The sequence below is a fragment of the Lissotriton helveticus genome, chromosome 8, assembly GCF_964261635.1.
Source record: "Lissotriton helveticus chromosome 8, aLisHel1.1, whole genome shotgun sequence".
In the NCBI taxonomy this organism is placed as follows: Eukaryota; Metazoa; Chordata; class Amphibia; order Caudata; family Salamandridae; genus Lissotriton; species Lissotriton helveticus.
The window spans coordinates 273,768,795-273,795,616 of NC_136069.1; the positions used below are offsets into that span (position 1 = coordinate 273,768,795).

Here is a 26,822-nt window from a genome sequence, read left to right on the forward strand (position 1 = left end):
TCTCTTCCTCATTGTTTTCAATTTCCACAGGATGGGTTCACTTTGGGAATTTTCCCTTCCACTCTGAAGCTGTAATGGGCGGTGAGAAGGACTCAAAGAAATGCAATTACCATTAAGTAATCAAAGCATTGCTAGGTGCAAAACCAGCTAAAGGTTTTTCACTTTGAGACTAGGAAGCACAGTTGTACGTCCACCAGTAAAAGCCAAATGTGAGTGAAAAGTTGCACAGAAAAAAGTGATTAAAATTGAAGAACACACTTCAGGAAACTCACTGTGCAGTTGATCACTACGGATTCATTCCTTAGGAGCCAGAATTGACTTATATTGAATGTTTTTCATCCAGAAGCTATTTTATCAAAAACAGCTTGGTTAAAAGTGAATTTAATATAAAACAATGACTGTCTGATACTAGCTCTCTCCTCTAAGCAAAGTGAAACTTTCTCCCAGGAAGCTACTTCACTACTGTTGTTCAAGCCCGCAAATGTATGAATTTGTATGCTGGTAGTGCCCTGCTCCATGGCATCCCAGAGTCCCGACCAGCACCCCTTAAGAGCATCCTCAACACTGCAGCACATCTCATCTAAGGTCTGAAGAATTATGGTCACATCACTCCCTTTCTGCTGGAACTCCATTTGCTCTCCTTGCCAACCTATCCTATCATGAAAACCACATGCACATTTTACAAAGCACCCCCTTTCAGGATCCGAAACAACATTCCTCAATACATGAGGACCACTGCTATGTTGCTCTAATTTATGAAAGTGTTGATGGTTCATCATTTTAAAGAACACTACATCACAATGCAATAAGAGTCGACAAACCAGCTACCTCTCCTATCACTCATGGACTTTATGCTGGTCTTTGACACAGCACATGGCTCTGATGCATTTTGACTAGGTTTGTGGTATAGAAATACTATATAAATATTTACATACATACATAGAGAGAATGGGGCTCAGCATATAATTGTATCCGAGAATGTACATTATTTTCCCAATAGAGTGTCCATCATCAGTTCCATAGTTTGAGGTAAAATAACACAGATAGCTCCATGGTAAGTTCAAGGCTCGGCATTTCTCATTCTAAAGAAGATATAATTTGGTTAAGAAATGTTTAGGTGATACTGATAATGACGCAGTAAGTGATGTAATATATATATATATATATATATATATATATATATATATATATATATATATATATATATATATATATACATACATATATGGGATGATATGTAATCAGTGATGTCATAAATGATGTCATAAAACCTGTCATGAGGGATGTAATATGTGAGGTCAAAAGCAGTGCATGGTGGGGGTGCAAGTTATAGTTAGCTCAGGTAACTATAACTTTGTACTAGTGAAATCTGAGCCTAACGATAATGTCCCTAAAACCATTGATTTTTTCAGTGAATCTATCTGTCTCTCTCTCTCTCTCTCTCTCTCTCGCTCTCTCTCTCTCTCTCTCTCTCTCTCTCTCTCTCTCTCTCTATATATATATATATATATATATATATATATATATATATATATATATATATATATACATATTTAATTAGTGTTTCTAACACCGTAAAAAATTCGCTAGCCCTCCACATATATATATTACCTACTGGCGGTCGCCAGTAGGTATATATAGTTAGGATTTTTTCTCTATGGGATTTTTGAAAATTCTATGTCTAATAACTTTGGCGTTTGTGGACGGAATTGGCTGAAATTTTCAGGAAAATGGCACATTTTGTTTCTGAGCAGCCCTTGAAAATTTGGGGGGGGGGTCGTCAAGGGGGGGCCGAGAAAAAAGGGGGGTCCCAAAATGTGTTTTTAACATTGAGTTTTCCATAGGGCGGTTGGCCTCACTTTTAGCCCGAACGGCTGAATGGATTTGCACGAAACTTGGCAAAATTGTAGGGACTGGTAGCCCGATGTGCCTTTGCTAGGTCTCAATATATGTGCTCCAGTGGATTTTGAGAAATTAACGTTAAAAAATAAGATATATATCTGTAACAGCGGACCGGGCAGCGCTCCGGTTCGCGGACTTTTCGCGGTACGGAGCTTTGTGAAGCGAAGCTGATTGGTTCTCCGGCGTCTGTGATCATTCCAAACAGTCCGTAGCGGCCGCCATCTTGTCTCTCGGTAGGATCGAGAGACAAGAGGAGGCCAAAGCGAAGGGGCAAATGACCATAAGGGGGCATAGTAGATCCTCGCTGACCCCCTAGGTTTGATGTGGAGGTTTTAAAAGGGCCCCGCGGGGCAAAAAAAAAAAAATAATAATAATCGAACGGCTGAATGGATTTGCACGAAACTTGGTAAAATATTAGGGACTGGTAGCCCGATGTGCCTTTGCTAGGTCTCAATATATGTGCTCCAGTGGATTTTGAGAAATTAACGTTCAAAAAAAGATATATATCTGTAACAGCGCTCCGCTTCGCGTAACGGAGGTTTGCGAAGCTGATTGGTTCTCCGGCGTCTGTAAACATTGCAAACAGTCCGTAGCGGCCGCCATCTTGTCTCTCGGTAGGATCGAGAGACAAGAGGAGGCCAAAGCGAAGAGGGAAATGACCATAAGGGGGCATAGTAGATCCTCCTTGACCTCTTAGGTTTGATGTGGAGGTTTTAAAAGGGCCCCGCGGGGCAAAAAAAAAAAAATTAATAATAATCGAACGGCTAAATGGATTTGCACGAAACTTGGCAAAATTGTAGGGACTGGTAGCTCGATGTGCCTTTGCTAGGTCTCAATATATGTGCTTCAGTGGATTTTGAGAAATTAACGTTCAAAAACAAGATATATATCTGTAACAGCGCTCCGCTTCGCGGAGATAAAATTATATCTGTATTACCTAGCTGTTGCTAACACCAGTTAGCGACGGCTAGTAGGAGATAGCGACCATCTTGGGCCCCACTTTGCATGTGAGTGATATTTATCACTAATGACATGCAAAGTGGGCATGCCAAGATGTTAGCGACTGGAAACAGTCGCTAACATCGCTATCTCCTATTATCAACTTTTGGAAATATTCGCGATAAGCGCGAATATCTCCAAAAGCTAGCACCTGCCCTGAGCAGTTCTTAGCCATGTTATCCAATGGGAGGTGGATAACATGGCTAAGAGCATTAGCTCGGTAATGCATGAATATCGCTGAGTTTTCAGCGATATTAATGCATTGCGGTCGTTTTTTATCGTATTTGCGATAAACCTTGATAATAGCAAGGTTTATCTGCGATAATTTCTGACGATGCTTAGCGGTAAAAAAATCGTTGCTAAGCATCGTTAGGGATAAATATCGCTTAACTTTGGTAATATGCCCCAACGTCTGTTAACGTTCGATTCGAAGGAAATCAGGAAGTGTTGAAAAACATTGTCTGCGCCATCTTGCCTTTTTTCAAATGCCACACTTTTGTCGTGCACGGCAGTCATTTTGGATGCCTTGACCAGACCCACTCTGTGCACGCTGTCGATCCTTAGCATGGTTCCCCACCCTCGCAAGCATCTCCCCCAGGCAGTGGTCACCCCCGCTCTCTGTCTTATGCATGGGTAATAAACCACCCCCCATCTGCGCTGCTCTTCCCTGAGAATCACACCCTGTGCCCGCCCGACACCTCCCTTTCGCCCTATTCACTACCGCACCCTCTGACACTCCTTTTCCTCTGTGTCCGATTGTCCAGGCCGGTCCTAGGGTATCAGCTAGCCCTGCGGATGTAGTTTATGGCCCCAGCTGTAAAGAATCACCCCTCTTCAAAGGAGTTATAGTAGATCAAGGCCCACACTCGATGAGATCCGTCACAGCAGACGCGTTCCTATTATCTGAAAACCATCCTGTGTTGTGATTGGGGAGGGGACCGAGCCTGAAGCGGAAGATTCCAGGGATGACTCTTTGTACATCAAAGTTTTTACAATTATGTGTCACATTAAAAATATATAGCACTACAACAAAGTAGTAAGATTATACAACTTTAATAACTTATAAATATATACAAGAAAACAAACACAGTAATAACATATAAACATTTTTAGGGAAAAACAACGAAGTAGCGGTCGGCTGTGCGAATAGTCCCAACGCAGCACAACGTCCAGATTTCTGGCGTGGGGCGTCGCGGGGGGTGGGTCATCAGTAGCAAACTGTTGTGCGAATAGTTCCAAGGCAGCAGAACGATGGCACCAAGGTGATGTCCAGTAAGTTGCCGCACTGGTTTTGGTATCCTACAATGCTGCTCCGAATAACGGTGTGGGGCGCCCCGGGGGAGGCGGCATGAACGGGCCTCTCCAGGTGGAGTATCATCTGTTGTAGTGGGGCGCCCCTTTACCGTTTCAGTTGCCATTCCGTCCGCTTTTGGTCCACTGTGTCAAAAGCCGCAATTCAGCTGAGTTGCGCCCACTCTTGCGGTGCAGCGATAGGCGGCTGTCACAGGACTCTCAAAATGGCGGCAGGCTGTTTCCTTTTTGGGCCTGGTCCACTGAAATGGCCCTGGGACACCTTGGAAATCGGACGCTTGTCTGCTAGGTCTTGGACCCCATTCTCGAAAGCGTCCTCTCCGCCTTGAGGATTCATCAAAAGTTTTGGGGGCCCCCGACTCCTGTAGGCTTCTGGTGGGGAGCGGCTGCCATGATTGCTCGCGGAATGACCACGACGGAGCTACGAGATGGTGGTGCTCTCATGCTGACGCCAGCTTCAGTCTGAAACATCCAGAAACAAGGTGGGGCTTTCATCGTTTGGGAAAAAAAAAAAGTTTTCATCCAATGAAAAGTGTTGTTTTTAGGTCATATGATCAAGCCTTCCATCATTAGGAAACCAAAAGTAAAATGAACCAATGAAAAGTTTTATAAACAAGTCACATGACCTGTTATGCGGCATAGGGTATAAAATGCGGAGAAAATACGTTGGCACGTGAGGCGGCGTAGTAGCGGACCGATGTGCGAATAGGCCGAAGGCAACACAACGCGCCAAGATCCGGATGGCACCGAGGTGGTGTCCAGCAAGTTGCAGCACTGGTGTGGCCATCCTACAATGCTGAAAGTCGGCGTGGGGCGCCCCGTTGGCCTGTGAGTTTGCGTCAGTAGCGGACCGATGTGCGAATAGGCCGAAGGCAGCACAACGCGCCAAGATCCGGATGGCACCGAGGTGGTGTCTAGTAAGTTGCCGCACTGGTGTGGCCATCCTACAATGTTGAAAGTCGGCGTGGGGCGCCCCGTTGGCCTGTGAGATGGCGTCAGTAGCGGACCGATGTGCGAATGGGGCCAAAGGCAGCGCAACAATATTTTCTGACTAGAAGACACCACAAGGCGCTGAGATGCCAAGATTCGGATGGCACCGAGGTGGTGTCTAGCAAGTTGTGGTACTCGTGTGGCCATCCTACAATGGTAAAAGTCGGCGTGGGGCGCCCTGTTGGCCTGTGAGATGGTGTCAGTTGCGGACCGATGTGCGAATGGGGCCAAAGGCAGCGCAACAATATTTTCTGTATGGAAGATACCACTAGGCGTTGAGATGCCAAGATCCGGATGGCACCGAGGTGATGTCTAGCAAGTTGCTGTACTGGTGTGGTCATCCTACAATGCTGAAACTCGGCGTGGGGCGCCCCATTAGCCTGTGAGATGGCGTCAGTAGCGGACCGATGTGTGAATAGGCCGGAACCAGCACAAGGCGCCAAGATCCGGATGTCACCGTGGTGGTTTCATAGTTGAGAGGCACTTCATCTGCAGTGGGGCGCCGAGATCCGGATGGCACCGAGGTGATGTCTAGCAAGTTGCTGTACTGGTGTGGTCATCCTACAATGCTGAAACTCGGCGTGGGGCACCCCATTAGCCTGTGAGATGGCGTCAGTAGCGGACCGATGTGCGAATAGGCCGAAGGCAGCACAACGCGCCAAGATCCGGATGGCAACGAGTTGGTGTCTAGTAAGGTGCACTGGTGTGGCCATCCTACAATGTTGAAAGTCGGCGTGGGGCGCCCCGTTGGCCTGTGAGATGGCGTCAGTAGCGGACCGATGTGCGAATGGGGCCAAAGGCAGCGCAACAATGTTTTCTGAATAAAAGACACCACAAGGCGCTGAGATGCCAAGATCCGGATGGCACCGAGGTGGTGTCTAGCAAGTTGTGGCACTGGTGTGGCCATCCTACAATGGTAAAAGTCGGCGTGGGGCGCCCTGTTGGCCTGTGAGATGGTGTCAGTAGCGGACCGATGTGCGAATGGGGCCAAAGGCAGCGCAACAATATTTTCTGTATGGAAGATACCACTAGGCGTTGAGATGCGAAGATCCGGATGGCACCGAGGTGATGTCTAGCAAGTTGCTGTACTGGTGTGGTCATCCTACAATGCTGAAACTCGGCGTGGGGCGCCCCATTAGCCTGTGAGATGGCGTCAGTAGCGGACCGATGTGCGAATGGGGCCAAAGGCAGCGCAACAATATTTTCTGAAGAGAAGACACCAAAAGGCGCTGAGATTCGGTTACCACCGAGGTGATGTCTAGCAAGTTGCCGCACTGGTGTGGCCATCCTACAATACTGCTCCGAATAACGGCGTGGGGTGCCCGAAGGGGGGGGGGGGGAGGCGGCGTGAACGGGCCTTCCTAGGTGGAGGCTCGTCTGCTGTAGTGGGGCGCCCCTTTACCGTTTCAGTTGCCATTCAGCTGAGTTTCGGCTGCTCTTGATGCTACAGCGACAGGCGGCTGCAACAGGACTCTCAAAATGGCGGCCTGTTCTTTGGATTTGGGCCTGGTCCACTAAAATGGCCCTGGGACACCTTAGAACTCGGACGCTCGATTTTTTTTTCCTTTCCTGTACATGCAAAAAAAGGTAAATGCCTGGTACGTTACACGCTTCATCTGCCACGATGAACTCTCCAGAGGAACCGAAAAAAAATATAGTTATGGTAACTATACCATGCATCGTCATATGGAGAGGTGGCACCAATTAATTATAGTGCTGCATAAAAGAGAGATTTGGAGGAGAACCCCTGACCTGCTAGTACATTCATCAAAGAAGTGGCACTGACAGCATCAGAGGCAAGGGAAACGGTCCCAAATATTTAGAAGAACTTTGGAAAGATTAAAATGACATGTTTAGATTGTGGCAAATTAATTTCATGTGGACAGATGAGTGTTACTCTAAGAAATACAGCCGCTGAACATCATCATAGTCGATGGTTGGTAGAGACATTTTGACTATATCCTGGACCTGCCCGTCCTCGCCCAAAATGGCGCCGGAATGAATGGGACTCGTAACTCCTTGTTGTGTACTGGTTGCAGAACCTTGAAATCACGAGATACGTATGCAGTTTTGAAGCACATGGCGGGCGGGGACGAGAATTGATTGAATATTTCGACATCCCTATTGATATTAAGTTCTGATGTGTTATTGATTACTGTACTATTGAAAGTTCGAATTAACGTCACCCATGGTACTTGCCCGCAAATGTATATCTAGATAATTTTATTGTAACTGGCCCTGTCGTATTTTAATTATAAAATGTACGTCCACCGATTCCGTAACTGTTAGACACCTTAGTTCTTGCAACCTAATGGCCCGCCCGTTATGTTCCTCTACAGTGTAAATGTCTACTCATCATATACGATTACAGTTTGCTCCGTGGCCGGCCCACGTGGTTATAGGCTCGTATTTGTATAATGAAATTTTCACAATAAAGGTTTTTAAAAGAAAACATGGTAGTAGTATATACATTGGTAAAGTTTTTAATAATAGTCACTGTTTTAGAATCATTAAAAGGCAAGTGAAATAAAGCAGACCAATTACATAAAGGGTAAAAGGTATAATACGAAGGAACGCAGTAAAGATAAATGGTCAAGGGCTGTTGTGTTTTCTATTCCTGCAACATAAAGTGATCGATAAGAATCTCATATTCAGGCGTATCGGCGACTAAGACAGCAGGTCGACCCTCTTTTGCTCAACGGCTCCGTCATGGGACGAAGAAACGCTCTTTTTCTCGAAAAAAAATATATTTTACTTGCAGGACAGTTGTAAATTTTCCGGGAAAGTACATTAGCCTGGAACATTATAACATATATTTAAGAAAAAATAATGTTCGGAAGTAATAAAAAGCATAATTTTAGGTCATATGACCAAGCCTTTCATCATTAGAATAAGAAAAGTAAAATGAACCAATGAAAAGTTTTATTAACAAGTCACATGACCTGTTATGCTTACGTTAACCGCTGCGCGTCGCGCCCCGGATGACTTCCGGATGCGCTAACTCGGTGCGTCATATGACGCATTACGCGACAACGCAGGTCCAGAATATAGTCAAAATGTCTCCACCAACCAGCGGTCGGAACACAACCCCTTTCAGCAGGCTAAATAGTTCTGTTAAATGACAACAGAAGGGACAGGCAACAAGAACCCTTAGTCAAAGAGGGGAGGGCTAGTTCTTCTCTACCGGGTTACATTGGGGCGCTACCGGAACTGATCGAATTGGTAGTCTACAGTGTTTCTGGATGTTTCAGACTGAAGCTGGGGTTAGCATGAGAGCAGCACCATTTCGTAGCTCCGTCGTGGCCATTCCGCAACCAATCATGGCAGCCGCTCTTTATCGTTATTTTGGGCGGGGTGGGTGGCGGAGCCAAGCTGTTTTGCAGCCATCATTGTGTGGAGTTCAGTTCATTTCACTAGTTTTGTATTTGTCATGAGGGGTTGTTCCTAATGTTTCTATTTTAGCGAGGTCAAAAAGAGATCCCATTAGTGGCCTACTGATTTTGCTCGATTCCTTTTCTTTTTTTTTTACACGATTTTTCGTTATCTGCAAAGACTAAACAGAGTATTGCGACTCTGTGTTTGTTTGTAAATAGAGAATGAACCAAAGAGAACCAATTCTAAAACAGTAAATACTTGGATAACAATCAATCAAATCGAGAGAGAAGCAGGCACGACGTATTACAACGGGGGCAAAGGCCTGCGTTAACTACCCTTCACTATGTGCAAAGAGAGAGTACTCCTAATAGAAATGAGGGGGGGGGGCACCATTCAAAGCAGATCAGTGTGCATAAACACGAAAATGTTTTCACTTACCACGTACTTGACATTCGACAGCTTATGATATTTGCTATTAAAAAACCATTGAAATTCACTGAAAAAACCATAGGTTATAGACCATATATAGTTAGGAATTAGCATTTACAAAACCTTGAAAATTCACTGAAAAAACCATAGGTTATAGACCATATATAGTTAGGAATTAGCATTTAAAAAACCTTATTTTACTCACACAAAACCATTGAAATTCCATATATAGTTAGTTGCACTAACTATATATCGCGCACCCGCAATCCACTGCTGATGATGTCACATATTACATCATTCATGACATGGTCAGTGACATCACTGATGACATCACTGATGACATCTCAAATGACATCACTGATGACATCACTGATGACATCTCATTTGACATCAATGACCACATCACTGATGATATCATTCATGTGACAATACAATGCATCTCCTCACATTTTAATATAACCTCTGTTTCACCCAGTGTTAAATACAGAGTATAATTTTTGAAACCATTGACACACCAATACTAGTTACTACATACGTACTCACTGATTCCTACGTCTACACACACATTCACTCATTCACCCATACAATCATTCATACATACAATCACTCATCTTTACAACACTATCATATGCACTCATACACCTATACAGACACTCACACTCTGCCACTCATCCATGGAGTTACTCACACACCTAGTCAGTCCTGTAAAGAATCAATCACACTTCCATTTTCTTGTCTATACAGTTAAACATAGAGCACCTTACATTTTCAAACATATACTAACACATACTTACTTTCTTATACAATCATTGATACAAGTACACATTGATCTGCACAGAGTCACACACCTCCCAGCCAGCCACACACACACTCAGTCTCCCATACAAATACTTGGACAATCAATCAATAACCCATATAGTTAATCATATAGCTACTGATCAACACATGTAGCAGTTTACAGAACAACAGACATAATGATGCACAAATTAAGACAGTTTAGTCACTAACCCATGCACTCAGTGAGACACATTTAATCACTCACTCATACATTCAGTCATGCACCTACTAAATCCTTCGTCCAGACAGTTATACATCTACTCATTCTTCAATATGTAAAACATATTTAAACTTTACAGAAACACACAGTCACTGGATGATGTCATCAGTGATGTCATCAGTGATGTCATTTGAGATGTCATCAGTGATGTCATCAGTGATGTCACTGACCACGTCATGAATGATGTAATATGTGACATCATCAGCAGTGGATTGCGGGTGCGCGATATATAGTTAGTGCAACTAACTATATATGGAATTTCAATGGTTTTGTGTGAGTAAAATAAGGTTTTTTAAATGCTAATTCCTAACTATATATGGTCTATAACCTATGGTTTTTTCAGTGAATTTTCAAGGTTTTGTAAATGCTAATTCCTAACTATATATGGTCTATAACCTATGGTTTTTTCAGTGAATATATATATATATATACATATATATATATATGTAGAGAAAGATTTTTTCATAGTGTACGAAACATTTATTTAATATTTATAGAAAAAAACTATGCTCTATGCACAAGACAGATGCGGAGCATTTTAAACAAGCGCGTTTACCCTAGCTGACATTAAATTAGGCGATCAGTTCTTAGAATGCAAAATGAAGAGTCTATAATTTGGATCAAAATTAAGGACTTCTCTGTGCTAAAGCTTTATGTGACTTCTCTTCTGTTTTGAAGTCTGATGATTTTCGAAAGAATGTGATTACCGTGAAAGGGTACACAATGCAAAATTCTGAAAATAGATAAAGTATTTGATGTTCTGCAGCAAATAAACTCCAAAGTCTGACGAGCAGCCTATTGAACCAAGAAAAACGCCCGGCGCAAAGAGAAAGGACTTTAATAAAGAATGGTTTGCGAAAATAATGTGGTGTATAAAACAATTTATTTTAAACAAAAGATTTCACAGCCATTATATTTCCCTCGGCCATCTAGACTAACAAACATTCTATAACTGAAGTACAATATGAAACTAGCTGTACTGTGTATCAATAAACCTTTATTGAAAAAAATATTATCAGGATAAAAGCGGTAAAAAAAATTAAAATACCGTGTGCATCTCAATACTACTATGCAAGTAATGGAATACATTGAGAATAAATAACTAATTAATAACTAAGAAGAGAATAAATAATGTAACTGTCCTCTTAAGCAAGACGATAAAGTATTACACTTCTGGCAACGTACTATATGAGCTCTCTGCTTAAAATCTTTTTATCTAAAATATATAATTGCAATTATATTAACATGAATCCACGTAGAAACTACATATAAATGCAAATAGCAAAAAAAAATGTTTAGAATAATGACCAAGTCCTAAAACTCATAAATACGTCACAAAAGCTTTCCTCTCCCATGTTAGTTGCCAATGAGATTGACTAACAAGTAGATCATAGTATGCATACCCACAGAACGAAATTAAAAAGGGGCATTCCTATCTTTAAGGCTATCAATGTGTTAATCCTTTTCTCCTCATAATTACTTCTCTAGTTTTAATGGATAGCAGAATGATACCTGAAGGCCACTTATTGCATGTGGCTGGATGCATACTCTGGACGGCCATACAAAGTCACCTCCTGTCTGTAAAAGACAACCTATAGCTTTTTCTTTAAGAGGTCTATCACCAAATTCAAAGGTGGTGAAAATTGCTTCATCTGCTAGCAGTTTAAACTCGTTAATTATTCTTCATTGTCTGAAGTGGCCTTTGGAAGCATGAAGTGCTACATGCATCCCACACAAACCCCTAAAAGACCCCAGTGTAAATTGGTCTCCAACTCTGAGCCACTGCATTAGAGCCACAGATAAAATAAATACTATGTAGGAAATATCTACATAGAAAGCTAAGCTAATTCCAAACAGGTTTCAGACCAAGTTGCAATTCTGGGACCACATTGACCCAAGTACTTGTTAATTTTTTACAAATTCTTTTCACTGGACTCCCGTGTCTACTGTTCTCTTTGACCTTTCTGTTGTCTTCGACGTGGTCAATTTTTATTTATTTATTGTACTTACAGAGCGCAACATTCGTCCCGAGGGATATCACGGCGCTAGAACAGCTCACCCAAATTGTTTTGCATTGTGTTGTGCTGGCTTTAGAAGTCTGTGCAGGATACCACTGCTAAACAGTAGGAAAGTGCCTGTGCTTCTCCTCTAAAACATGTCTTGATCATTGGAACTGCTCTCTAATGGTCAAGCAGTTAGTCACCTGTTTACCTACTTCAAGGACACACAAATTGGAAGGATGCCTGACTCCGAGAGGGCCTAGCTGACTATAAGGGGCTATACTCTGCAGGTACTAGGCTGGAGAGACACATTATGCCAGAAGTCTGCCCTGAGGAATTAGACAATGCAAGACAGACCAGAAACGTTCCCAAAAGATGGAGACTAAGGAGCCGATTACGATGCAGGCAGGAGGGCTCCGACCACCTGTCGGAGTCCTCCTGCCCGCATCGTAATCACTGGTTTGGATTCCCTTCTGACCGAGCCATTTCGATGGGCTCGATCAAAAGGGAATCCAAACCAATCTTCCAAATGGCTTACAATGGGCTTGGAAAGCCTGTCTGCCATTCGGAAGGCCCACAGTAATGCCCCCTGTTGACCCCTGCACCAGGTGGCAGGCACCTTGAGGTGACTGCATCGGGGTGCAGGGATGAACTGCAACTTAGCATTTTGCCATGAGAGCATGCATTCCATTCGGAATGCATGCTCCTATAGCAAAGTATAGGAATGCGACAAACAGGTTTCGGTCACATCCTAATTCCTGGAATGGAACCGACAACTGGAGGTTGTTCGGTTCCAGTTCCAGAATGACGCCGGACAGCTTAGGTCCGTCCGGCCGCATAATCGGCCCACTGTGGATGACCTGAAATTGTGCCTAAATCCCAAACCACTGTGAACTGTTGCCTTTCCATAATGCTAGGCCACCTTTTACGTGCTGTTTGCCTGAAAAAAAATACCTCTGTTTCTCTCCTTATGCTGATCTTTGTGTCTGTATGCTAATTATTTTTGTTCTCTATTTTCATTAATACGTTTTTGAATTTTATTGTGAAGTATTTCATTCTTAAATTTTTTTAGGAACTGCTTGAACTTAGAACACACTTCTTCAGAGATTGCCTGCTGCTTGCGCCACAGGTATTGGAGATCGAGCAGGGAGTCTCCCAGAACTATGTTTTGACCTAACCAGAGTAGTTTTATTTAGCTAGCAGGGGAGCACCTATCCAATATAATAGTCGAGCTTCTTACAGTATGCCACACACCAGTTAAGGCACACAGTAGCCCACCTTGTCGTATTTGACCACATCACTCCCATTCAACAAACTCTCCAATGCCTTACCCCGTAGCTCGATCAATCTACAAAACAGCTTTTATCACATGTAAAGTTTTTCACAGAGGGGCCCTTATTTACCAGGCTGAAAAATGGAATGCTTAGCAAGGCCAATACAGTGCATATACGCTTCTATTTGAATGCCCTGCATTCAAAACATTATTGGCTCAATCATTTTCTAGCTGTGCAACCAGAGCCTGGAACTCATTCCCGCTGCTTTATAAATTAATACTTCTCTTTACCATTCAAGAAAGATCTGAAATGTCTTCGCTTGGACAGGGATTTCCAAGCTGGAACCATCTAATTACATTTCCAATTAATTCTATTTGTGACTTGTTGCCTCGGTTAACCCTTGTTTTCTTTACTACTCTTTTTTACTCTCTCCTTCACTTCTTTCCTTTTCTCAATTTTTCTCTACCTTACATGTACATCTAGTTTGTTCCTCTCTTACCCACCATATCTATTTCATTCCTACTCTCAAATGCACGGTCTTCCTTTTTGACCCCCTTTTGTTTTTTTACTGCATCTGTATACGCTTCATCTGGTTACTTATTGTTTTTACATGTTTACATTTATGGATGTCTTGCAAACGTACACCTATAACTATGTATTTTACTTAACATGCTTCATTACTCTTGGGCCATATTTGCACAACATGAACCACAAGAATAAATAAATAAAATGACAGTGGTTCTTCTCCAGTTCCAGATTTTAAAAAGTGGTTTCATTATGGGAACAGTACAAAAACGTAATATGGCTATAAGGATAACTGCATTTTAGAATATGAAATCATCTGACTGTAATGGAGCAGTGCTGCAAATTGCTTCAATTGAACAATAGCTGTTAGTATGATTTAATGTATCAAAGGAAAGGTTAATGTTCAATTCCAGGCATAGCATATCCCATCCCAATGGACACTAAAAATTTCATATATGCTGGTCTGCTCTATAAATCCTTCTGACATTACTCCAATACTCATTATATAAGAGGCGATAATATCCTGAATAACAAAGAAAATACTTTTCCCGCTCCAGTTCATACGAGCACATTGACAATGGCTATAAACTTTGAGTGTTACCGAGAAGTCTGGGACTATTCCAAACATTTGCCTATAACACAATGAAGGTTTCTATGGAAAACAAATCCATCCTGTCATAGAAGGAGAGGAGAAGTGGTCTAGTGACTAAGCTTCTGACTTTTGAACCTGTTGACCTGCGTTCTGATCCTGGCTTTGCCACTTGATAGAAAAGAGTGTGATTCTAGGCAAATCAATTAATATCCCTTTGCCTAAAACTGTAAATATTTGTGAAATGTAATGCCATTGGAAATTTATGAAATGTAATGTCATTATGCAATTTAAAGGTGCAAATTCCCAATTGATGGACACGTTCTTGTAGGTTTCTCAGCACTCCCATTAACACACAGTACTCTGCTCCAAGCCACTTCGGGCCATGCTATATCAATGATAATACATACAACCAACCCCTGTGAAAAACAGCAACACTTGACTAGATTACTCCAAGACTTCAATTTACTTCAGTTCTTAATAGGTGTCCGGACTGCGCATAAGGCAACATTATCAAAACAACTTTAAAATATTTACAGTTTTAGGCAAAGGGATATTAATTGATTTGCCTAGAATCACACTCTTTTCTATCAAGTGGCAAAGCCAGGATCAGAACGCAGGTCAACAGGTTCAAAAGTCAGAAGCTTAGTCACTAGACCACTTCTCCTCTCCTTCTATGACAGGATGGATTTGTTTTCCATAGAAACCTTCATTGTGTTATAGGCAAATGTTTGGAATAGTCCCAGACTTCTCAGTAACACTCAAAGTTTATAGCCATTGTCAATGTGCTCGTATGAACTGGAGCGGGAAACGTATTTTCTTTGCTTTTCAGGATATTATCGCCTCTTATATAATGAGTATTGGAGTAATGTCAGAAGGATTTATAGAGCAGACCAGCATATATGACATTTTTAGTGTCCATTGGGATGGGATATGCTATGCCTGGAATTGAACATTAACCTTTTTCCTTTGATACATTAAATCATACTAACAGCTATTGTTCAATTGAAGCAATTTGCAGCACTGCTCCATTACAGTCAGATGATTTCATATTCTAAAATGCAGTTATCCTTATAGCCATATTACGTTTTTGTACTGTTCCCATAATGAAACCACTTTTTAAAATCTGGAACTGGAGAAGAGTTCTTCCACTTGCCGCCATCAGCGAGCCTGACCTCAGGCCACGCCCCCCTGCACGAGGCCACGCCCCCCACCGCTACATAACAGAGCTGATCATGAGCTCGCATAGATCTAGACACACCTGAGGCACAGCCGGGAGCTTAGCTTATCACGCTAAAACTGTTATTTTTAGCAAACTTTTAAAAATTGTGTGATAATCTGTATTTTAATTGTGCACACTCCTACGTCGATTCAGGAGGTCTCTGTTGGCATTCCTGACCCCGCGCAGCCGAGCTAAACGCTGCCCGGGACAGGCTTCTTTCTTCCACTTGCCGCCATCAGCGAGCCTGACCTCAGGCCACGCCCACCTGCATGAGGCCACGCCCCCGCCGCTACATAACAGAGCTGATCATGAGCTCGCATAGATCTAGACACACCTGAGGCACAGCCGGGAGCTTAGCTTATCACGCTAAAACTGTTATTTTTAGCAAACTTTTAAAAATTGTGTGATAATCTGTATTTTAATTGTGCACACTCCTACGTCGATTCAGGAGGTCTCTGTTGGCATTCCTGACCCCGCGCAGCCGAGCTAAACGCTGCCCGGGACAGGCTTCTTTCTTCCACTTGCCGCCATCAGCGAGCCTGACCTCAGGCCACGCCCACCTGCATGAGGCCACGCCCCCGCCGCTACATAACAGAGCTGATCACGAGCTCTCATAGATCTAGACACTCCTGAGGCACAGCCGGGAGCTTAGCTTATCGAGCTAAAACTGTTATTTTAGAAAACTTTTAAAAATTGCGTGATAATCTGTATTTTAATCGTGCACACTCCTACCTCGATTCAGGAGGTCTCTGTTGGCATTCCTGACCCCGCGCAGCCGAGCTAAACGCTGCCCGGGACAGGCTTCTTTCTTCCACTTGCCGCCATCAGCGAGCCTGACCTCAGGCCACGCCCACCTGCATGAGGCCACGCCCCCTATACCCCCAGAAGAACATGTGCTTCCCACATACACGCAGCGGACGGGCCCTAGGCCCAGCCACTATGCCCCACTCTCCAGCGGGGCGAACCACCTATACCAGAGACAGGCTCCTAGCACTGAATCCCCCGAAAAACTCCAATTGTAACAATATTTACTCAGGAGATAAACTTTTCACCAACTGTGACCTCTGCTATACAACCCCCACCCCCGCTGAATGGGGCGGCCTACATCTCGGCCTCCTTAACTGTAGGTCCCTCCCTAAACATTGTCACGAAATCAACCTCCTGATACACGAGCAAGCCATCGACATTCTGTTCCTCACGGAAACGTGGCTCACCCCCTGCTCTGACTCTGACATTGTCAATGCCGTACCACCTGGCTACCAAATTCACTCACAGATTCGTCCCCTTGGCAGAGGAGGTGGCCTGGCAATAATCTACAGAGAGCGATTTTCCTGCAGAACCAATGACGGTAAGATAGACGACTGTGAAAGCTGCTATTTTGCCTTATAGTTATCTCATGTATCTTCCCTCTCCGGTTTACTGATATACCGCCCGCCGGGAGCTCCAGCCAAATTTTCAAGCGCCCTCGTCGACACAATCTCCCAGCTGGCAACCACCACCCCCAACTTCCTAATTGTGGGAGATTTGAACCTCCATCTATTAGACCCCAGGGACACAACGGCTTCCGAACTTCTGTCGGACCTCACGTCTTTTGGCATCCGACTAGTGAACTCAGAGCCCACCCATGACAAGGGACACCTTTTGGACCCCATTTTCACCAACATTTCCGACCTCAAATCCCGCACCCCCCTTCCCCTACCCTGGACAGACCATTTCCCCATACCCATTTACTGGCAGCTCTCTGTCCCATCGACCTTACCGGCCAAAACCCGGGTCACCGATCGACGCTGGCACAAACTTTCCCCAGAAAAGTGGGCAGCCACTCTCAGGGTCACTTCTCCACCCTATCCGCTGACCCAGTCACTGCAGACACCCAGTTTAACTCCTGGCTTTGCCACTCACTTGACGATCTCCTCCCCAAAACCACTACCCTCAAACGAGTCAAAAGAGTGAACCCGGCTCCCTGGTACACTCCCGACCTTAACGTCTTACAAAAGGAATGCAAAAGAACAGAGCGCTCTTGGAGGAAGGATAAAACCTTAGGAAAGAAAGCCGCCTTCCGCACCTCCTTAAAAAACTACAAAATCGCCCTACGTAGTACCAAAAGCGCATACTTTGATGAAAGGATAAAAAACTCCTCCTGCTCTGCAAGGGAAACCTTCATCATTTTAAAAGAGCTGCTCAAAGTCCCAGACCCGCGACCTGAGACACTTCCCGACCCTAATACCTTGGAAGAGAAATGTCTCAAACTGGCTAAGTTCTTCGACGAGAAAATCAAGAAAATTCTTGATTCACTACCCCCTGTCGACCTCAGTCTCATGGAGGAGAACTGCACTAATTCGCCCCCACCCAACACCCAACTTGACTCTCTCGGGCCGGTAACTATGGAAGAGATCTTAAATACGCTAGCCACAATCAAAAGCGGCTCTCCTAGAGACCCGGTGCCGTTACGCATCCTAAAAAAAGTAGCCCCTACGATCGCCCCCCCTTTAACTGACCTCATAAACTCCTCACTGCTCTTGGGAAAAGTCCCCCCCAGCTGGAAAAAGGCAGTTGTCAAGGCGCTCCTAAAAAAACCTTCACTTGACCCCCTGGACATGGCCAATTATAGGCCAATCTCCCTCCTCCCCGGAATAAGTAAAATGTATTTATTTATTTTTGAAATTTTTATTGCGCATACAATTACCCGAAGGTGTCTCGGCGCATGTGGCGGCAAGATGGACCGAACAGCAAGCTCACTGGTTAAACAACCATGTCTTTAGGAGCCTACGGAAGCTCATCAGATTGGGGGCAGTTTTGATAGCGAGTGGCAGCAGATTCCAAAGCTTGGGCACAGCGACCAGGAAACGTCTGTCTCCCCAGGTTACTGTCCTTGTGTGAGGTACCGGCAGGAGGCAGATGTTAGCAGATCTCAGTTGTCTTTTTGGGATATACAACTGAAATGCTTCGGTCAGAAACTTAGGTCTGACGCCATGCACTGCCTTATAGGCAATGTAGAGGGCCTTGAATTTAATGCGGCCCTCTACTCTTAGCCAATGAAGAAGGCGAATGGCGGGAGTGGTAGGCTGGCGGCGAGGGATGTTTAAAAGAATTCTAGCAGCCACATTCTGTATGGACTGCAACTTAGACAAAACGAGTTTCTGAGAGTTGAGAAGAAGGGCATTCCCATAATCAATTTTAGAGAACACTAGGGTAGAAACCAGGGTCTTCCCAGCTGAAATAGGGAGGTAAGGCAGCAATTTCCTGATTTTCTTTAAAATAAAGAAAGCAGATTACACAACCTTGTTGACGTGAAGGTTAAATGACAACTTGCTGTCAAAAATGACTCCCAAGTTTCTAGCCTTTTCAACAGGGGCAGGTGGAGAGCCCAACTGGTTGGGCCACCAAATGGAGGACCATTCCGGGGAAAGTTTGCCGAAAGTCATGACCTCGGTTTTGTCTGAGTTAAGCCTCAGACAATTGGAGGACATCCAAGTACTGACAGCAAGCATGGCCTTTTGGAAATTGGCTGCCACCACTGGGCCGTCCTTATGGATTCCCAGGACCAGTTGGGTGTCGTCTGCGTAAGATGTAAGTCGCACCCCATGGGCCTTTATTACCCTCGCCAAGTCCGCTACATAGATATTAAATAGCGTAGGACTTAGCGAGGAGCCCTGTGGGACTCCACAAGGGAGTGTAGAGATAGGGGAGTAGAAATTACCCAACTTCACTGTCTGGGTACGGTTGGCGAGAAAAGATTAAATAAGATCTCTAGCCATGCCATTTATCCCCAGAGCTGTGACACGGTCGACCAGAATAGCATGGTCGACCGTGTCAAAGGCTGCAGACAGGTCCAAAAGGATCAGAACGGCCGCGCCTCCCTGGTCCATGATAGCTCTTATCTCATCAGAGGCCTTTATTAAGGCGGTCTCAGTTCCATGCCCTTTCCTAAAGCCAAACTGCGTTTCGTCGAGAAGTTGGTGAGTATCGACGAACTCTGAGAGTTGTTTATTCATCAGAGCTTCGCATATTTTGGCGGGAAAGGGGAGACACGCAATAGGTCTATAGCTGGCCAATGCAGTAGGATCCAGGGAGGGTTTTTTTAAAAGAGGTTTAATCACTGCCTTCTTCCACGGAGCAGGATAGAGACCAGTTTGAAATGCGGTGTTACAGTTTTCCATAAGAGGGCGAGAAATCACCTCACTTAAGTTGGCCATCACTGAGGGGGGACAGGGGTCCAGGGGGGAGCCAGACTTAATAGTAGAAACAAGTCTGCTAATTCGGTCTAGCGTGGTGGGGAGGAAAGAGGAGAAAGGGTCATGGTCAGTGAACAGTTCTTCCTTACTGCTGACCCTGGGTCTTGTCCCTACATCCCCAGCAAAAGATGAATAGATGTCTGCCACCTTAGTGATGAAAAAGCTGGACAGAGCATTGCAGAGAGGCTGGGAAGGTTCAACCCCGGGACCCGAAGAAGGGGTGGACAGGGTGGTAACCACTGAGAACAGTTCTCTGGCCGAGTTCCTGGCATTCTCTATTTGGGCCGAGAAAAAGGTAGTTTTTCGAGCAGTAATAGCCTTTTTATATATTGTCAGGGCATCTTTGTAGGATTGCTTGGCTATGAGGCAGTAGGATTTCCTCCAGCGCCTTTCTAAGTTCCTACAGTGTTGTCGGTGGAGCCTAAGCTCTTTAGTGTACCAAACCGCAGACGGGGATGTTCTGTTAGGTCGTATAAGCCTCTCAGGGGCCACCTGATCAGCAGCGTTCCGAATCCAATCTTGGAAATCGGAGGCTAAGGGGGCAGGATTGGCTCCTCCTGTAGGGGAGGATAGTGTCAGGATATCTGCCATCTGAGGGATATCTGCATTCTTCCAGGCACGGGTCCCTGTCCTAGTGCGTGGCCTGGAGGGGGGAAGGTTAACAGGCCGAATATCTATGCCAAAGATAATGGCCCTGTGATCAGTCCACGTGAGGGGAAGAATATCTAATACAGAGATATGAGGGCTGTTAGTAAACAACCCATCTAAAGTGTGTCCCGCCTGATGAGTAATTCCCTTTACCAATTGTTGAAGTCCTAAAGTTAGGAGATCAGCAGTAAGTTGAGTAGTATCGTGGTTACCCTGTTCCTCCAAAGGGAAATTAAAATCTCCCAGTATCATATATTCCGTTGAGCTTATGATATGGTCATTTAGCTCAGAGAATGTAGCAAGAAAGGGGTTTCGAGGTCCAGGAGGTCGATATAGCAGAATTCCTTTGAGGGCTTGTTTGCAGTTAATGTTAATAGAAAAAGTGGCTGCTTCACAGTTGGCAGATTGAATAGGATCAAGCACAGTGCGGTACTGATTCTTATAAATAATGGCGAGTCCTCCACCTCTTCCTGTGTGTCGGTCATGTCTCGCAACACTGTAGCCCTCAGGGGTTGCCTGGCAAAAGTCCGGTCCTGAGCCAGCGTCTCCCCAGGTTTCAGTGGCGAAAAGAAAATCAAGATCATAAGCAATAATAAAGTCACTAATATATAAACTGTGGCATGGAAGGGAGTGTGTGTTAATAAGCGCTGCTCGACACCCGTGAAAATGAGTGATATTCAGATCATGAGAACATATATTACTGGGCGCGTCAGAAGCTAAAGAGTCTGGAAAACGAGGTCGCGGGAGTTGGTATTGGCACCCAGGACACGGGGAAGGAGTAGCACCCACTGCAGTTGAAAGAGGCAGGGTGATACAATGTTGACAAAGTTAGCCAGGGTTCAACTGTCTTAATTGCAAGGACGAGTAGCGCACTAAAAGGCCAGGGGTCGTGGCCCTGGGCCGTGTCCGGTCGCGGACGGGCGCAGACGGGCTTGGCTTAGGCGCGGCTTCGGCGCGCGCCCGCTGCGCCAGCCCGCTGCGCCGTCTGGTCATAGTACCAGTTATATAGGGTGTGAGGAGGATGGGAGGCCGGCGCGACTAGAGCGCAGCCCCAGCCACACCAAAGATGGCGCCCACCGTCGCTTACAGCCGGGTCAATAAACGGCTGGGCGAGGCAGGGAGCACGGAGCAGTAGCGTGTGGAGGGGTGTCAGTGTGCCTCAAATAAATTCCCCTTTAAAATAATTAAATTAGATCCCCCAACAGAGAAATGGTGACACAATTTAAAAATCCTTAAAACGAAATGCACATCATAACAATTTCAACAGAGTTGAAGAATCGGTCCAACTAGCTCGCAGCCCTAGCGCTCTCACCAGGGAGAGCTCTGAGATAGGCTGGTCAACAAAAAGCTCTCGCAGTTTCTGGAGTCCAACAATCTGCTCAGAAGCTCTCAAACCGGATTTCGCCCAGGGCAAGGCACTGACATCGCCCTGCTGGCGGCAGTGGAGGAGGCCAGAATCATTCTGGACGCGGGAGGATCAGTGGCAGTGATCCTCCTGGACCTCAGTGCGGCTTTCGACACTGTTAGCCACCCGGTCCTAATCCAGCGACTCCAAAACATCGGGGTGGAGGGCACCGCTCTGGCCTGGTTCACATAATTTCTGGACCAGCGTTCCTTCCAGGTCTGGGAGGACGATACCCGCTCTCCCACAACCCCCCTCCAATGTGGAGTACCACAGGGCTTGTCACTCAGCCCGACATTATTTAATGTCTACATGTCCCCGTTGGAGGAGGTGGTTATACCATTCGGAGTGAAAATTATCAGCTACGCGGATGACACCCAATTAGTGGTGTCTCTATCTCACCCCAACCAGGAACCCTCAAATCTTCACAGCTGCCTTTCCGAAATCCAGGGCTGGATGAACAGATCATCGTTGTAACTCAACGGATCAAAGACCGATATCTTACTTCTCACCCAAAAGGAGCCTTCCATCCCTCCTAACATCTGGCCCCCCTGCTTGGGTGAACCCCCGGTCCCCAAGACTGAGATTAAGAGCCTGGGTATCTGGCTTGAAAAAGATCTGTCCTTCAAGACCCAAGCTAAAATAATCGCTGGGACCTGTTTCGGGCTCCTTAAATCCGTCAGGAAAATTCTGTCCCTGCTCCCTCCTGTCTCCCAGAAATTACTCATACAAGGCCTCATCCTTTCAAGGCTGGACTATAGTAATGCCATCTATCTGGGTGCCCCCGAAACAACCCTCAACAAACTGCAAAGGATCCAGAATACCGCGGCCCGGATTCTCACCAATACCCCGGCAAGATCCTCGGCCAAACCAGCACTTAAGCGTCTCCACTGGCTCCCAGTGAGGGAGCGTATCAAATTCAAGGCCCTCTGTCTGTCCCACAAACTCATGCAGGATAAAGGCCCCCCGATCCTTAAAAAATTCATCAGGCCCTACAAAGCTACAAGATCTCTTCGCTCTGACCATGAACATCTTATTACTATTTCCAGAGTGAAGATAGCTCGCACTGGCGGACGACGTTTTTCTGTCAACGTGGCCCGCCTGTGGAATATCCTCCCTCGTAATCTAAGGATCGAACCAGATCACCTGCGATTCAGGAAACTTCTGAAAACTCACCTATTCCCCTAAATCCCTACTTCCTTCCCTCCCCTGCATGTCATCCTCCTGATTGTCCTGATCACAGTGCTGGGATACTTACGGGTTACTACGCGCTTTACAAAACCCTAAATAAATAAATAAAAATAATAAAAATATGCCTTTTTGTGTTCCACTGATTTAATTACGTATTTATTATTTATTCATGTGTTATTATCATTTACAATCACATCTGTAATTGTATTTCAACTAATACCATTCTTCGATTTTCTGTTTGTACATCTATGTTCCTGTTTTTCTTGAAAAGTCAATAAATATTATCTGAAATTAAAATATGCCTTATGACTATACCTTAATAGGACTTCCATCGGGTGTGAGCACCTCCCCTGAAAGCTCCATCATCTTCAGGGCCATAAGTGCTATGGATTTGGCATGACTAAGACTCTTCCTGTGGAGCCCGGCAGCGACACAATATGCATCGCCTATTGTCTCTACCTGCAAAAAACAGAAACAAAGAAAAACATAAGCATCAAAATCCCTAAAGTTGAATAAATGTAGCTTGAACAGCACAAACAACTATTGACATGTCAATTAACTAGAGCAAACAAAGTATCTAAAATTAATTCTCAAAACGAGGCCTCCTGGTGCTAATTGTAAGCAGCAAATGAACTATGGAAACGTTATCCCACGGGTGGTCTATGTAAAATGCTACCATCACACATTAAGAATACATTGACTGCCTGAATATTGCACTATCGTGCTCATTACAAACTGCTGCATTAAAGCTGTTGCCTCGTAGAGTTCTCCCCAAAAATTGGAAATAATGCATTTTATTGGATGATACTGTAGCCTTTCTATGGAGATTTCCTGCCTTTTGACAAAGCTCACACCAACATACATCTGAAGTTGGTCAATTGATTACCATTTAATTCCATAAAAGTAATACAATTTGGGGAATATTTCCAAGTATTGTACTGCAGGACAGTGCAGCAAATCACCTTGGTAAATGTTAGGAATGCACTGTATTTATCCAATGTGGCACATTCTGGTCCTTTCCCCTTGTGCTGTCGCTGTCTTGGCAGCCTAGCACGAACAAAGGCACCCCTTGCAAGGGTGCCTGTGCTGCAAGCTGGGTTGTTTTTCTGCATGAAGTGACACCTTCCTGCACATTTCCAATCCTGAGAGGCTTTTTCCTCTTTTCATGTGTGCTGCTTGATGCCGCACACATAGAAAGAGGAAAAAACGAAGAGAAATACCCATATTTCTTCTTGTTAAGTCTTTCCTGGGGAGGTGTATTTTTTTGGCACATTCCCAGGGTAACTAGGTTTGGTAAAGGTAGGAATGCACCACAAACCATGGGAGTTACTTGGAACCACCCACCACAATGCCTATGGAGCAACTCCCTTGAGCAGAGTAATGAAAAGCAGCGATTTGCACTGTGTCGCATGAATCCATATTTTTGAAGTCAGTCAAAGCCACGGAAAGTGGCTTCAAAAATATTACTTACATGTTTGCATCACACATGTACAATGTAGAGTCATGCAAGCATGACACAAAGCTTGCATACAAATTCCCCTTCATTTCTAGTGCTTTGCCGAGCAGATTAAATGTTTACTTCCATTTTTCAGCTCAGACTTTCAAATTCGTTTTCAGCCGCTGTCGGTAGTGGGAGTACCTGCCGGGCAGTGATCTAAAAACGAATTTTGTTGCGTGCACTGCATCCCCAAATGCGATGCAGTGCGCCCAACAAAATTTGTTTTATTTATTTATATGTTTACTTACCTGTAACGCTCCATGATCCATAGATTACTACCCTGCCCCTCCCCACATCACCGCCTGGCATGTACTCCCACTACCAACCGCGGCTGTTCGTTTTCCACTAATGATTGGCATATTTGATTACAAGAAAGGGGAGTTGGACTAGTGCATAAATATGACATTTCCTTTAAATCTGTTTTAGGTCTAAAAATTAAACTACATACATACATTCCTAATATGAACAATTAGCCATTTTCCCTAATCCATAGCACCTTTGATTTGGAATAGATGGTGAAAAACAGATTAGCCATGAATATATTAAAACGTGAGACCTAAATTGCTAATGCAAAGAGAGGTGGTTCATAAAGTGACACATAATTAGGTGAACAGTGATTAGAAAAAAGTTAATTGTGTGACATTAGAGGAAAGGTGATAAACACTTTGAAACATTTCGCCTGTAGGTCTTCAGTAGCAGCAGTGCAGTTTTTTTAAATGTGCATCATTTCTCCCTTGTTCACTTTTCCTAATTCATCAGTTCCAAATGGATGACGCGTTTGAGTAGCTTATCCTACCTTATTTTTCACAGTATTTCCTTGAAGGATTAAAGGTGTCAGAGTGTAATATAAGCAAAGGAAGCAGCTGGAGAGCTCTCCCAGTAACACTGTCTATTTTTATTTTTATGTGCTTGCTCGCATAACGTTTCTATCCAAAGAGCCTGCAATATATAAAGGTGAACACAATACCACGCCCATTAACAGTAAGAATAAAGAAAAAACACGTCCTGAACAGTTTACCAAATGATACATCCAAACAGTAAGAGTAGTGTAAAATAATGGTTTCAGATTTTGGAAAAAAGACTGGTAAAAAAGTTGAGTGAAAAACTAACTGTAATTTTCCACTCAATTATAATTTTGAACAAGGTTTTAAACATATGTTCTGTTATGTGTATTTGTAAAGTGTTCAATCAGCTGTGAAGGTATTTTGGCCATTAGCAGGTGTGTGTGCCCATCCTTCCGTGTAGGAGGTTGATTAGTTGAAAAAAAATATCTTCAGCTTTCTGCCGAATTCAAGAATAGAAGAGGAGGGCCTGATATGAAGTGGGAGGCTGTTCCATGCTTTAGGAGTGATGTAAGAGAATGCCCGTCTTCCTGATCTGGTTCTGTGTATGTGTGGGATATGTGTGAGCAGGATTCCTGTAGAGCTGAGGTATTCGGGTTGCTGATGGAAGGGGATGCGACTGTTCAGGTAGGTGGGCCTTGAATTGTGTAATACCTTGAATGTGTGTGAGGAGTATGAATTGAGCACGTTTATGTGTTGGGAGCCAGTGGGACTCCCTGAGATTGTGGTGTGATGTGAGTTCTGTGTATGAGGTTGAGGATCTGTCTGGCTGCCGAGTTCTGGATCATTTTCAGACTTCTACTGAGTTTCATGGTGATCCCGACGTACAAATTGTTCACAAAGCCTATCTTGCTAGTGACTAAGGTGTGAGTGACAGTTTTTCAGGCATTGTATGGTAGCCATTTGAAGATCTTCCTAAGCATCTTCAGGGTGTGAAAGCAGAATGCAGTGATGGTTTGACTTGTACAGTTATATCCCTTTTGCTGTCATTGATGATTAATGGGGTTCCTGGCATGGGTTCTGGGTTTGGGTCTGAGTTTGGCTGGTCACTAGCTGATGTCCCATGATAAGGTGTTCTTGCAGAAGAACACTACTTCTGACTTGCCAGTGATGAGCTTAAAACAATTGGTGTTAATCTAGTTAGCGACTTTGAGGATGCAAGTGGTGAACTTGATTCTTGTGTTGGAGCTCTTGTCCAAGAGGGAGAGCATGCGAGAAGATGTTGCTGACATTTGTGTGGATGACATTGGCCAAAGGGATCATATATGCCATAAAGAGGGTGGAGCTGAGCGATGAACCCTAAGACACATTGCAGGTTTGTTTGCAGGCTTCC

The 26,822-nt window shown here is 44.4% G+C and overlaps 1 protein-coding gene across 1 annotated transcript in view; it reads right to left on the reverse strand.

The window, feature by feature from the left end:
- Positions 1–26,822, reverse strand: part of GUCY1A2 (guanylate cyclase 1 soluble subunit alpha 2) — a 1,287,229-nt gene that overhangs the window by 306,404 nt on the left and 954,003 nt on the right. Inside the window, exon 6 of the mRNA XM_078655976.1 lies at positions 23,465–23,608. Within this exon, the coding sequence (XP_078512102.1) occupies positions 23,465–23,608 (144 nt within the window). The remainder of the gene's footprint in view (positions 1–23,464; positions 23,609–26,822) is intronic.